Raw genomic sequence first — 15,495 nt, forward strand, 5'->3', positions numbered from 1 at the left:
GATAGCGGTGGAACGTTTCGCTCTTGTGATTCCATCGTCATCTCAGTCATTCTTAGTAACACACGAGTATCTATCTTATCATTATGCGCTTTGCCAAAATCTGTTGGAAAACTCCATATACATAATACGGTCGTCTAATGTTATTCTTCTCTTTCTCTCTCTCAATAGGGAGTGGTTAGGAGGAAAATATTCGAACTGCTTGATATTAAGGTATACAGAATCCCCTTTTATATATACCGTATTATATGATTAATCTTGTGAAGTCATTTGCCCAAAACTGAAAGGTAAGTAAGGATGGATAGAAAGTCACGAATATGCAACTAACATCTATGTTTGTTGTGTTTCTATGAATATGAATACATGAAATGTTTCCTCGAGACTCCAGGCTTTTTACTCAAACGATTATGCAGCGAGAGTAGTTTTCATATTATGGATGTTGTCTTAACAAGGAATTTCGAGAGTAAAGAGGAAAATGTTATTGCATTTCAATGAATACCTTATTCTGGGACGAATCAATAACAGAAAATGTTCACCCTTGAGAATAGTTTTATTTTTTTTGTATTTTGATAAGCGTAAAGGTGTGTTCTGTTTTAGTTTTATCTTTTGTTTTCCCACTGAATTTCATCAGTAATTCTTGTTTATTTTTGAAAACCATTAGTCTATGTTTCGCAACAAAATTTGTGTTGCAGTTTCCGGTTTTCTTATATAATGTTATTCAGTTGCAACTTCCTAAAAGACATACCTGTAACTTTGATGCTGAGTATCGAGTATGCAAACATTCCCTTTTTTTCATGTTGGCTCCAAGGTAGCAATTTGGGAAGGGGTAAGAGAGAGCATTTGAACCCTTATAACTGCAAAACGCCCTCAAAATGAGCTACACACGGTATGAAACTACCTCTACCACTGTAAATATCCTACGAACATTTATCATATATTAACAAGGCATGCTTTGGCCCGAAAAAAATCTAGCACTCGAGTTATTTTTTTTTTCTTTTAGAATATGGCTTCTATCCTACACGAAGATATTTTTATAGTTTCTTAACATCTAGTCTAGAAACTTATGGGAGCTAATTGGTGAACTATACATTGTGATAGCGCAAAGTGATGACAATCATTATTTACTGTATACTGTAAAAGAATACAACAGTACAGTATATCGAATTTAGTCCAAAGGCCAAGCGCTGGGACCAATGAAGTCATTCAAAGCTGAAACGGAAATTGACAGTAAAAGGTCTGAAATGTGCAGCAGGAGGAAAACCACGTGTTTGCTCTATTAAGAAATTTTTAGAAGAGGGTGGGATTTTTAGAAGAGGGTGGGAAGTAGGATCGAAAAAAGAGAATATGAAAGGAGGAACAGTTAAAGCCTCACTGACTTACCCAATTTAATTTTGTTCAAAACTTTAAGGAAAACTGTAATGTGTGTGTGTGTATTATATTTATAATATATATATATATATATATATATATATATATATATATATATATAATATATATATATATATATATATATATATATATATATATATATATATATATATATATATATATATATATATATATATATATAATATATATATCCCACTTCAGTACTACAATCCATCTACTCAGCTAATGATATATAACAGCAGGTGAGTTTTCATTAACACATGATTTTACCATGGCAATAGATTTATATGTATAAACCACGGCTTGCAGTGCCATTTTTGTTAGATTATCAGTTACTTTGCCTTTCAACATAACATTTAACAGGGCTATTTTTTCTATTACACTTTTCATCTTGGACCCATTCTTTTGAGCAGATAAAGAGCCCTCTCCTGAACTTACATTCACTGTCTTGTAGTCTCTTCATTATTTGTTTCAAACTCAAGATCATGTGGCTGACAAATGGAGAGCACAGCAGCAGCTTCTGTATCTATATTTACATATAGGTCCTTCTACCTCTCAAAATGAGACCTGCAAATAATACATAATACTTAAATGATGATCAGTAGCTCTCTGGACAAGCAGTGCTCTCCATGTGCATACTACATCAAAAGAACAGATCTATTCTAAACTAAAATTGATAAGGACTACCTAAGCTCATCCATGGTACTAGAAAGACTGAATGACACACAAGTACAGTACTAACACCAGTGTTGGCCATGAAACCCCTTAAAACTGACATCATAAGTTTTTTCCTCCATCAAAACCAGAAAACACAAATTCTATGATGCAGCAACTGATTGTAATTCATACAAGAAGAAATACGAGAAGTAATACCCGAAATAAATCAGTTCATTTTGGGAGTTTTTGTTTTTTCTGAACCTTTAGCACCTCTGTACACAAAATATACTTTGCTGAGGGAGGTACCGGGTATCCAAGTTATTTCATTTTAATTACAGTACTCCTGACTGGTGTTTTTTGCTTGGGTATGATGCAAAATTTTCTACATAAACACCAAGTGATTAAGGTTTTTGATACATTATGTTATTTTTAGGGGAATCTTTATAAAAAGAAGGAAATAAGAGTCATGTCCAAAATAAAACTTGGCTTACTGTTGCTTACTCAAATTCCTTGGCAAGAGACAAATGAGCATTAGTTGCCTTACGCACACAAATCCTTAATAATTTTGGAAGAATACACAAGAAACATATAGAAAGGTTAAAAGGAAATCACAAAGCAAGAAAAATCTAACCAAAGCCAAGTCTGGCACAAAAAGTTACCTTCATAAATGTGAACTGGTAGTGGCGAGGTGTTGCTACAGTCACACAACGGAGTGAAAGACCGGGACAGATTTACAAGGACTATGATATCTTATAATTAATGGGTTGTAATAAACATACTTTATGTTGAAGCCCTAGGGCTACTACAGCTCTTAATCATCATTACCAACCTTGTTTTCTTTTTAAGGGATTAGAAATGAACCACTCTCTTCTGGCTCACAAATTTTCTGCAAGAAAACACTGCCATCAAAAATATCAAGTACTGTACTCTATTCACACCAGAAATTACTAGATGCTTATACTGTATAATGTTCAAAACTGGTGGATCCCGACTCACCATATTGAGAGGATATGTTAAAACTTCCATGGTTGCATCTGTATGGGTACGACCACACTGAAAGCAGCAAGTGGCGCAGCTTGCTGCTAATTATGAACTTAATAGTTCTTATGTGGGTGGCTACACTGGAGGAGCAGGGTGACTCAATGCCTTACTAAACGTCGCCAATCATCGCAAATGATGCAGCATGTTTAAAACAAAATGCAGAGTTCTGAGTACCTTCCTTTAGGTTAACTGGGTTCTCTGGAGTTTGTTACAGGTTTATTCAGCCTCATATCAAAATTTGCAGAGCAATAAATCAAACGATCCTTGGCTCATATGCAAATATTCAAAAATTTGTCATTGTGCATTCATGACTTTCTGTAGATTATGAATTTCACTTTGTTCCATTCTTCTCATGTTAATATCATGCATCCAGACTTTTTTTTACTGATATTTCATCAAAGTTCATGTAAGTATTTAGAAAAAAAAAATTTGCTGATGACGTCTGCACTGATGTTGCGCATCTTTGGCAGCCCCAGTGCGCCCACGCAATGCTTTGAAGCTACTGGTTCTGCTGTCACTCCTCTCTACACACTACCTCCTCACTTGTAGCATGCAGGGTGGCTGTACCCTAAGTATTGGAGCAAATATTCATTCCCATAACAGGAATATTCACCATTTCAACCAGCATCCATTATGACAGAATAATGGCAGATGGCACGGAATGATGAATGCCATAAAACAGATTAGTATCAAAGTTGGATTACAGTACACCATCATCACAACAATAACATCAGGCTGAAGCAGTCATGTAACCTCTCTGGACAGACATCCAATGGCTACTCCATATAATACAGTCTCTGCATGCATCAACAACAGTTGTAACAGTAGCATTTGCTGTAGTTTTCACTGTTGTGGCTGTCAATGCTACTGGTGCTGTTCCTCAAGTAAATGAATAAAATACAATTTTTGTCTCTATTTAATGGGCTTAAAACAAAAATCCATATATTTAGAACTTTGAGTTTTTAATTCCATTAGACTCAATTAATCACGTGCATACTAAACATTCTCACAATTCATGTACAATCAAAATCTTACATCATACTTTAAAATACGTAAGAAAGCATAAGCAATATCAAAGTCTAAAAAATTTTTTAACTATTATACTCATCTTCGTCGATATCATCATCATTATCTTCATTGTGTTCTCCACCCTCTTCATACTCTTGCTCCCCACCTTCATCATACTCTTGGTCCCCACCTTCTTCATACTCATGATCACCACCTTCCTCATATTCTTGATCCCCACCCTCATAATCTTCATTTTCCTCATGCCCCTCCTCTCCATAATCCCCTCCTTCAGCTTCTTCCCCTTCCACTTCCTCCCCGTCTCCTTCCTCATCTTCCACCTCTTCATCACCAATCTCTTCTCCTTCGCCTCTTGCCACCTCACCATCTCCTTTGTTGTCATCATCTGCCTTATCCTCTTCTGCTTCTTTGTCATTCTCAACCTGAAAGATAGACAAATACAAATAACTTTAATCCATAAAACAAAAACAAACTACCCCCTAACAAGAATGCACTTGCAAACTATAAACAAAAGAGCTAACATACAAAAATACTATACCAACATTAAAACAAATTCAACACGTAAACAGGCTCTGTAAAGTAACTGGCTGAATAACAGCCCTCACATAATCATAAAACAAATACTTTTCATGCATCACAGAGACTGAGAGAGATAACAAAACAAAATAAAAAACCTAGAGTAAGAGGAAAACCTCCAAAAAGAAATTCATAAGCCTGATCCTGTAAGTGTAAGGAGGAAACATTCGAGTAACCAGACTTTCACCCTATTACAAAACATGACCCTTAATCATGTAGACAAAATGAAACTGCGAGTTTTGTTCCTAGTCTTCTAACCTTTTGTTTCTTAGTTGGAGAAGAGCCCTCTTCTTCCTCTTCCTCCTCATCACCTCCAGGGGTTCTTTTCTCTGAATCAAATCTGTAATAAGAAAAACATTATGATGAAAATAATTTATCTTCCACAACACCAAAACTCTTATACTAAACTATATCCTGACACCTAGTAAGGAGATTTAACCTAGTACTAATTATGGCTTTGAATTAACTGAATGAATGCTTAATATTGTGTGAGACCTCTTTCAATCAATTCAACAGCCTCCCCTTTGTAATGGAGGTTTTTGCCAAAGTGGCACTTGAAGTTTGCATTTATGAAGCAAAACAGTATTTAAAATCTTTTACTCAAGCCATACTGTTACTCAGGACCTTTAAAACTGCTCACAACTGTTTAGATATTCTGTTCGAAAAATCTTGGTCTAAACCCTACTACTTGTATGGTGCTGGCTTGGATTGCTTCTTATGCAATCTTGTCAACTATAAATGGTGACATACCTACTGTTAAGATGCATTTAAAATTATAACGACACCAAGTGTTACGATCCCATTGTTTAGTGTGGACTCGTGTATTATGGTAAGCTGTTTCTAGACTCAGGAACTAACCTAGCAAGCGTAGTAATTCGTGTTTTATGGTAAGCTGTTTCTAGCTTCAGGAACTCACTTAGGAAGTGTAGTAACTCTCAAGATTAAACATATGATGAGCATTCTTAAGTGTTACTCTCATCACAAGTACTATGCATAATAATACTGGGTCTGCAAGATCATGTCTTAAATGGGTACCCATAGAATTTTTCAACACATACACAGGAACAATCTCTCAAGTAAATAGTAAAACAAAGAATGGCAAAATTCATTTTTATATTTTCTTAAAGTCTAATCAATAACATACAGCCCTAAACATATGCACTCTTTGTTTTGTTGACAAAGAATGCATGTAGCTAAGAACTAATAAATATGCATGCATGTCTATGACACATTGATAGCTAGTAATTAACATGAATAATTCTTATTTCCTAATTCTATCAAATTATTTAAGCTAGTGCACATTTTCACAGTCTAGCCACGGTAATGGTATAATTCTGGGGTAGCCTAGAGGTCGCACACAGCCTAAGATCTGATGGATCTAGTGGAGGATTTGGGGGCAGAAAAGGTCAGAAACCAAGTTCCAAAGGAAAGAAGGATTTTTTCATCAGATCATAAAGCCTTTACATGAGACCTCTATATAGTCTTCTAAATCCCTAATGGGACCCCTTATGAGCTGCTGCTAGATTTATTCCAGCTGGCCTTCGCATTTTTGGGGTATGTGAAATAGTTACATGCTCTGTCAGAGTTACCCTTGTCTGAGACTGGCCTATCATTCACTCCTGATTTTTTCGCCAGGACACAAATTGCCCCCCATTACCCTGTTACATTTTGCTTCTCAACAAGGGTTGCAGATCAGCTTTTAATAATAACAAGTAGTTTGTCCGTGTAGTTGCTGCCATGTTTAGAATTATGACTGGCAGGTGGAGGCTCTTTTAAGTCTGATGCTGGTGCTGGGCAGGTCTGGTGTAGCTGGTTAGTTGAAGTGCTATATTATAATGGCAGGTTGAATATTATGGGAGGAGGCTGATGTCAACAATGTATTATCTAGTACCAGATGATTATAACTGTTTTTCCTCTTTTTGCCATAATCTGCACACTCTGGTGACAAGCACCACTGGCAGAAGAGATGTTTGGGGAGATGACTCCATCTTCTTCCTTGAGCTGAAGAACTGATCAAAGTCCTTTGCTAGGTTACGAGGGCAACCACAACTTCCTGGATGGATTGTACCTCGAAGGAGTGGAGTACTGTCTTCCTAAGGGGTAGACAGCATCCTGGGCTGCCTTAGTCTTCTCAAAAAGGAAGAGGAAGGTTGACCCCCCAGATTGTCATCACAACCATCATTGGATTGGTTGCCCAATTCTCTGCCAACTTCTCAAGAAACTGACCCCAACCCATTAAGTCCAAAGAAGAAAGTAAAGTTGGCTAAGAAGTAGAATTCCTAGTGCAAAGGAATGATGCACTGCCAATAGAATCTATCACCCTCCTGACCACAAAAAATATATAAAGACTGTGAAGGTGAACAAGTTTGCAAACACACATGAACTGAAACAATTAGTTTGCTTGCGACCTGGGAAACTAGGTGTCCTTTACTTAATAGGTTTACAATTTTACATTAATATTAATTTGTAACTTGTTCGTGAGAAGTAATAAGCATTATGGATAAAATTTATATCACCATATAAATCACAAGCCAAAATATAAAGATGGCAAGTGTCCACGACAAATAACAAAAATACAATATCTGTTTTTCAGTTACAAGAGGACTTGACAATACAATACCTGTACACAATGACAATAAGTACAAAAACCTATAATCATACCCAGAATGGTTGCAAAGGAAGAAATAAAGGATACCCATCACTGAATCTACACCAAGGCTTCTGCACTGTCTGTAACCAAGGCCTTTTGATGCAGTAAATAAAGACGGCTACTTGTAGTGAAGGATTCTCACAAGGAAGAAATTTTTTGCATCCTATGACAGATTCTCAGCTAAGACCACACTACTCTGGACAGTGGAGTACATGTAAAATATTAGGTGTGTAATTTGCAAGGATCCAGTACCTTTCATAGATGTGCTTAAAAAAACTTGCCGTTCATTGTAGTGCGAGTAGAAATTAGGACAGCATACAGGAAAATTCTCTAAAAGGGATTACACCATGAGAACCTCTTTTAATAAGTTTGCCCAATCTTCAGGTAAGATCATTCTTTGAGGCATTATTTCTGTATTAATACCTGCTAAACCCCTGTGGTTTTTACAACACAGGAACACATCACCACAAAAGAAGAGCTGTAAAACTATTTCAATACATGTAATGTGTGATAGAGCACTGTGACACTAATAATAATCAATGTCTATATTATCAACTGATATCATATTAAGAAATCTTTAATGAATAAAAAAAATGAGGAATCAGCAAAAAATGTTAAGTACCAATAATTTCTCGGCCACTCAAATACTTACACTCTTTTTTTGTATGCATATTCGACATTTGGTTCCAATCCAGCAAATTTCAAGTCTTTAATCTTCTCCATTATATCTTTGGCTTCTTCTGGGCTTTTGAAATGAAGAGTACAACCTCTGTAAGTAAGATAAAAAAAAAACATTATGCTATATACTGACCACTACATCTACAACACAATAAACACACTCCAATATGCAGTTATTCTAACAGTCTTGCCCTTTTCTATGAAATTCAATACCAAAAGGTTTCCTAAAAGTTTAACACCCAAGTGCAGAATAATCTTCCTAATCCTGTAGCTGAATTGCCAAAACTTTAGGTCAACATTAGTGAAAATGTTATTTTGTTAACCAGACTGACACAAGTCTAACTTCATAGTTTTTGTTTTACCTGCCTTGTTTATCATACTCTATGACTTATCCTAATTTTTGTTCTTTATTATCTATTTTCCATATACTCTTACTTCTCAGTTTCTTTTCAGTACTGGCTACTTTCCATAATGGGGCCATTGGGCATATAGCATTCTGCTTTTCCAACTAGGATTGCTGAAAGAAATTTTCATAAAATTGGAAATTCAAATACAGCAGTATTGGTTACATATAATCTTAAGCCTTGCAATGCAATTAAATTCCAATCTTAAAAAATGTTAAGTACAATTAAATGAATTATCTGCAGTACATAAAGAGTATACTTGGTCATTAGTTGTACTACACTAGGTAACTGAGGTGTCAGTCTTACAATCTCAAGAATAAACACAAGGTTACTCCACAGCAGAGATGACATTTTCATGTCATTATAGATGGATTTGTTCTATGTATGAACTGAAAGCAAGCTTGGGCATTATTAAATAAGGATGTGTGGCCATCACTTTCATGAAGCATTCAACAACCAGTCTACAAGAATTTCAATGAAACAAAGAAACGTAAACTTTTTGTTTCAATTTTATCTTTATAAATATTGTACAAATCTTCCAGTTCAAACACATGTATGAGAAGCAACAAAGCACCAACTAACCTGCCAAACCCAACAGCAGAAGCATCTTTCCCAAAGGCCATTATTTCTTTGGCTGTCGATTTGCTGATTGGCTTTTCAAAAATCAGGTACATGGCTTTCTCATCTAAATGTTTTGTACTCTGAAATAAACATGAAAAGTACAATTATCCTCACTATAAAGGTCTCACTTAGCAATTCAGTTTTGCAGAAAAGTAAGATCCAGCATTCCATTCTACATACTTTGGCTTTAAGCTTAAAGAAAAAAATAAAGTATACTCAATTGTCATTAACACATGAATATGTCATTAACACAATCTTATTTCCTGTATTTGCATAAAAAAGATGATTACAGTGATTCAGAGTAATAATGTCTTACCATACTCATTCCGCCTCCCCTTCTACCACGATAGCCGCCCCTGAAACCACCTCTGGAACCACGAAAACTCCCTCTGCCTCCTCGGAAAGAGCTTCTGTTGTTGTTCATGCTTGTATTAAGCTTTCTGTCCGGTGTACCCTCATCTGTTTCTTTTTTCTCTTTTATGCCTCCATTAGCCAAGTCTGAAGCATCTGTGTTCGTGGCTGGTGCTGTTTCTTCTGCTACCTCTGACATGACTGAGTATTTTTTTGTCGTTTGTATTTAAAACTTACTTCACTTGCAATTCGGTTTTCTTAGAGCATCTGAAAAAGGAAAGTTGTCATTAATAAGGTCTTGCTTAACTACTACATTCTGACTTCAGCCAATCTTCAGTTCTATGTTGCTTTAAAAACTGGCTTCCCTAATTTTCTCCAAACAACTCAAACACAACAAAAAATTAATAGAGTAGATGTAATACCAAGCACACTAACTATGGACCAAAAGTAATTATTTCTTGAACAAATGATTCAATTCCTTGAAAAATCTATTGAAAACACTATGAAAACTTAAAGCAAATACAGCACAATACTCTGTTTTTGAAACAGCAAATTAACTTATTTTGGTTAAATTTACTTCTTCAGTTAAGATGAGCATCATTGGTAAAATGTTCTCAATTCTAAAATTTCCTAACACATTAAACTTATTTTTTCATGAACATACAAACCTTAAGTCTTTTATATGGACATATCTTCAGCAAAAGCGGGTTTTATTGCTGAAGCTCGGTAACAAGCTAGTTAACTAGCGGCAGGTGAATAAAGGGGTAAGGTAACCACCCACTCACTTTTTTCATCAGTAACAGGGACATGTGGAATTGGTTAGAGGTAACATTTGATAAAAGGATTCAGGTTTGCACTTACAGGTAAAATACAAATTACCTTAAACATGCAATTTGTTCCTTCAAGAATATAAATCTCCAGCTTTTATATGGAGGCAAACTTCTCCGATGAGAGGAATTGTACACAGACCAAGACTGGCATTGACTATTCACTTGGAAATGTCAGGTTCCCAAGCACGTAGGCCTATGTGAGCAGGGGAAGGATGACTCTTGTGTTCGTATGTTCAGCCTGGTACATGTGATACCATGTATGACAGGGAACTGTGCCAGAATATGGCTTTTATATAACCCTACACTAAGAGACATATCACAAAATATCAGGCAAATATGCTCTACTGCCCAGGGACTCCCTTTCTAAAAGAGGGGTCAAGGGAGCCTCATTTAGTGACTAAAACTAAGTAAGAGACGGGAAGCTCCATTGTATAGCTCAGCTGCATCTGACCCAACTAGCCAGAATATGGAAACTGGCTGCTGGTAAGAAGACATAAACAAGGAAAGAGTAATGATCACCATTCTTTCATCCAACTATTCACTACCTTCAACCTTGGGTGAGATGCTGTTCTGTCCTAACAGATTCCAGGCAGCTACACAACCTACTGAGCAGCCAGAACAGGTCCTGAGAAAGTATTCATGGACTTACACATAGCATCTTTCTGGCAGAAAGAGGTAAAGGTGTTTTGGACCAACAAACTACTGTCCTCAGTACTGTACCTCAGATACTGAGAAGTTCCTCCTGAATGTTACGGTCTGAGTATTGCTCCAACTTCATGAGTCCTTCCCAAGGTATATAAACATCATCCTTGCCAAATGACTCATATGCCCAGTTGATGACATCCTGAAGCCAGAACCACAGGGTGTTCTTGAATACTTCTTTCTTGTGAATGTTGATACTGGTAAACAGTCATCAACACTCAGGCCTAAGAGGTAAAATCCTGTGCAGACACTACTGCACTAGCCACAACAGCATCTAGTCATAATCATCAAGTGCAATAAGCCAGACAACTGAAAAAGTCTTGAATGTCTCATCAAGGACAGATTCTCATCGCTTCTGGAGTGTCAAACTTGCTAATATAGACCATGCAACTCACCCACTTTCTTTGCCAATGCTGAAGCTAGCAAGAAGACAGTCTCAAGTGTAAAGTCCCTGTCCAAAGACGTTCTCAGGGTTCACACATCATCTGGGGCAAACTCCAGGATGTGCTAAACGGAAGACATTGGGTACCGAAGTGTGACCGTGGGCACTTCTACAAGGCCATTCTACTCAAAAAACAAACCCAATGTCCTCATCAGGGATCTTTGTTTAACAATATGACTTTCCAAATTCAAATCCAGATAATGAATTGTCACCACCATCATCTTCATCTAATATCATGGGGGGAATTCCTCCTACTGAATGGAACTGAATATAGGATTTAGGCCAAAGGCCAAGCACGGACCTATGAGATCATTCAGTGCTGAAATAGAAACTGACAGTAAAAGGTTTGACAGTGTAACAGGAGGAAAACCTTGCAGCTGCACTATGAATCAATTGTTAGAAGAGGGTTTAAAGTAAGATGGAAGAAAGAGAATATGAAAGGAGGTACAGTAAAAGAAACGAAAGGGGTTGCAACTAGGGGCCGAAGTGATGCTGCAAAGAGCCTTAAGTAATGGCTACAGTGCACCGCTTGAGGTGAACTGATGGCATTACCCCCACTATGACTATGTTGGCCTAATGAGACACATCCAACTGCTAATGCAATATTATGAATTAACAGATTATGCAGCACGGATGACTGCACTAGTATATAATATCTGAAGGTAAAGGTGACTGCCAGATATCTATAATAAAATATGCATCCTTCCATAAAAGTACATTATAGTCTACTTAAGAATTTCTATTTTTACTATCAAATTTTTCCCTTAATCCAAGGGATTTATATAAAAACATAAGAAAACTAGGAACAAGGCACTGATTTATATAAAAACATAGGAAAACTTGGCACAAGGTACTGACTTTAGAGTCGCAAGCAACCACTGAGGAACATACTGCCAAGCTGCAAGCCTAAACTTTATAGGATAAAATAAGATTTGGTAAATGTGAAGGAGACAGCACAAAGATATCACTAATTAATATAATCTTTTGACTGGAGAATATAGGAAAGGGTGTATATAATGCAGTACAGGTGAGATAATTTCAGAAACTTACCAAGATGATGAAAAACTTACTATCTTTTGTTTATGCTTTTGCATTCATCCCCAAGGGGCTGGCACTGAACAATGACCCCGTGGAGATTCTGCAATGTTTGTTACCAGCCCCTGGGAGTGAGCATTAAAACATCAACAAAAGATCATAAATATCTCGTTACTTTGGTAAATTTCTTAGATTACCTCTCCTGTACTGCATCATATACACCCTTCTCTATATTGTTTAGCCAACAAATTATATTGAAAAAACGATGTCTTAGTGTGGCCGTCTCCTAAGATTCTGAACTCTCTTGACAAACTAGTGCTTACTTTTTGAAGTAGCTCTAAGGCAGAGATCTGCATAGAGATATTATCAATTAATTAAATCTTTTGACAGACAATATAGAAAAGGGTGTGGGCTATATGATGCAGTATAGGTGAGATAACTTGAAAAATTTACTGAAATAATGTGAGAAACTTAATGTCTTTTTTTTTTATTTTTGTGCAAAAACGCTCCGCGGGACACCAAGTTTAGTACCAGACCCTCGTGATTAATATGAAATCACAAACAAAAGATGGTGAATTTCCCACATTAGTCTGGTATTTTTCTAAGGTTATTTCACCTGTACTTCATCATACACACCCTTATCTACTGTATATTGTTCGGTCAAAAAAATTTCATTAATACAGGCAGTCCCCAGTTAATGGCGGAGTTCCTTTCCTGGCCGAGCGCCACTAACTACCATTAAACCGCCTATTGGCACCGTTAATTGCTTATGGGCACCGATAAACTGCTTATTGGCGCCGATAAACCGCTTATCGGTGCCGATAAACCACTTATCAATGCTGATAAACCGCTTATCAATGCCGATAAACCGCTTATCAATGCCGATAAACCGCTTATTGATGCCGATAAACCGCTTACCGACACAGAAAATTGCTTACCGTCACCGAAAATCTGGTTAACGACGTCGTTAGCCAAGCACCGTAAAACCAGGAACGCCACTAACAAGCCAGGACTGCCTGTAAATAATATCTCCATGCAGAGCTCTTTCCTTAGAACTACTTCAGAAAGTAAATACCAATTTGTCAAGAGAGTTCAGAATCTTAGATATATGTCAAGGAGAGGTCCATGTAAAGAAATCATTCTTTGATACAGTAAAGGTATAGGCTATAGTCTAATGCAGTACAGGTGAGGTAATCTGGAAAAATCTACTATGATAATGATAAATTTACCATCTTTTGTTTATGTTTTAATGTTCATCCCCTACGGACAGGTACTAAATATGGCAGAAGCTCTGCAGGGTTCAAAGCCCTTCTTTGGCTGAGTCGGTTGAGCTTCAGACTATCGCTCGATGGGCCGGAGTTCAATTCCCCGCCCGGCTGATGAAGAGTTAGAGGAATTTATTTCTGGTGATAGAAATTCATTTCTCGCTATACTGTGGTTTGGATTCCACAATAAGCTGTAGGTCCTGTTGCTAAGTAACCAATTGGTTCTTAGCCACGTAAAATAAGTCTAATCCTTCGGGCCAGCCCTAGGAGAGCTGTTAATCAGCTCAGTGGTCTGGTAAAACTAAGGTATACTTAACTTTTTTCCGCAGGGTTCAGTGTTCAGTACCAGCCCCACAGGGATGAATGTAATAACACAAACCCTTTTTGACATTGCCAAGATAAAGTTAGGCTTGGCCCTTGGCTGGCATACATCAAATTCACGAAAACTTAAAAAAAAAAAATTTGAAAACAGATGTGTTTTGGCCAAGGTTAGGTTGGGCTTACTAAACAGGATTAGCCTCAATGAAAAACTCTCTTGGGTTCCTACATGATTATAAGGTAGTCTAGCCATCCCTGGTTATCTTATAGCTTTAGATACCTTAAAGAAGCCTAGGCCTTTGGGCCTATACTAGCCTAGACAACATACGCGTACACAGAATAACCTTAGCCTAAGCGTACCGGTAGATGCTTTGTGTATAGTGACTTGTCCCACTCTAAAACAGCAGGCCTCATAGTAATCTACAAAATCTGGCGACGTTCCACCTACTTGTAGGCTAAGCTAACATATTTAATAGTAAGCCAAAGCTATTTACACGAAGGATATTAACTAGTGGCTAGAATATCGTACAAAAGACTTGGGATAAGCTATGGTTGGGGTACGAGACCCTAAATACTCTTTCCTTTTTAATAACAAAACGACGTCTCTGCTCTGCACTTTTACTCTCCATAATGAACTCGAGTCACAGCAATAAAATGAATATAAAATCAACGGGTTAGAACATCAATTGTCGGTACATACCTGACAAAATTCGTTCTTAATTTTGTTCAATAGCACGTTCATAGACACTAGGCGGCATACGACGCTTTCGGCGCATTCTATTGTCTCAAACCTGTTTACGTATTAGCCATTGATTTTGGTTCAGGCTCGGATATAAATTAGGGGAATATATGACTCTCTAAGTATTCATATACACAATTTACATTATTTTAAAATTTATAATCTATTCTGATACCACATATTATCGCATAACCTATTACAGGTCTCGTTAATATCACATAAATAGCTGGCAGCTAATTTTCAGTTTGTAGGAAACAGTTCCACTGTTTACAACGACCTAAACTGTTTAACTTATTCAATACAGTTCATACAGTCACTTGTTTGTATATTCTTCTTCTTAGCATTTTGAGACCAACTTTTTGCAGTAAAAATGCTACTTGTTAGTTACAATACATGCAGTTTGCTATGACTGAAAGCTAAAGACACGTAAAGTAGAAAATACCTAATATAAGCAAGGGTACAGATACATATCAGTATAAACAGAGACATTACGTAAGCTCTCTTGTATAAAGACTGGCTAAGAGCAAAAAGTAAAAACAGAAATAAACGAAAACATTAAATGCCACACGACACCATTTTTGTAAAATCTATTGCTGACAATATATGTACATATATATATATATATATATATATATATATATATATATATATATATATATATATATATATATATATATATATATATATATACGAGTATATATATATGTGTGTGTGTGTGTGTGTAACATTAATAATTATGGGTAAAATCCGGTGTCTCATTGTTTCAGTCATTTA

General features: G+C 36.6%; 1 protein-coding gene across 1 annotated transcript; it reads right to left on the reverse strand.

Moving 5' to 3' along the window:
* Positions 1–4,027: 4,027 nt before the first annotated feature.
* Positions 4,028–15,009, reverse strand: LOC136840111 (major centromere autoantigen B-like). Its single transcript, XM_067106508.1, has 6 exons — positions 14,683–15,009; positions 9,356–9,657; positions 9,001–9,119; positions 7,989–8,105; positions 4,945–5,026; positions 4,028–4,532 (listed from the first exon to the last, which is right to left on the reverse strand). The coding sequence occupies exons 2-6, from the start codon at positions 9,587–9,589 to the stop codon at positions 4,176–4,178; spliced, it is 909 nt and encodes a 302-aa protein (XP_066962609.1). The 5' UTR covers positions 9,590–9,657; positions 14,683–15,009; the 3' UTR covers positions 4,028–4,175.
* Positions 15,010–15,495: the final 486 nt, after the last annotated feature.

This window comes from Macrobrachium rosenbergii, chromosome 7, assembly GCF_040412425.1.
Source record: "Macrobrachium rosenbergii isolate ZJJX-2024 chromosome 7, ASM4041242v1, whole genome shotgun sequence".
NCBI lineage: Eukaryota > Metazoa > Arthropoda > Malacostraca > Decapoda > Palaemonidae > Macrobrachium > Macrobrachium rosenbergii.

Coding starts and splice junctions, on each gene's coding strand:
- LOC136840111 (XM_067106508.1), bottom strand. CDS start 9,589: ATGTCAGAGGTAGCAGAAGAAACAGCACCAGCCACGAACACAGATGCT. Junction 9,120..9,355: donor GGGGAGGCGGAATGAGTATG/GTAAGACATTAT, acceptor TGTTTATTTCAG/AGTACAAAACATTTAGATGA. Junction 8,106..9,000: donor TCTGCTGTTGGGTTTGGCAG/GTTAGTTGGTGC, acceptor TCTTACTTACAG/AGGTTGTACTCTTCATTTCA.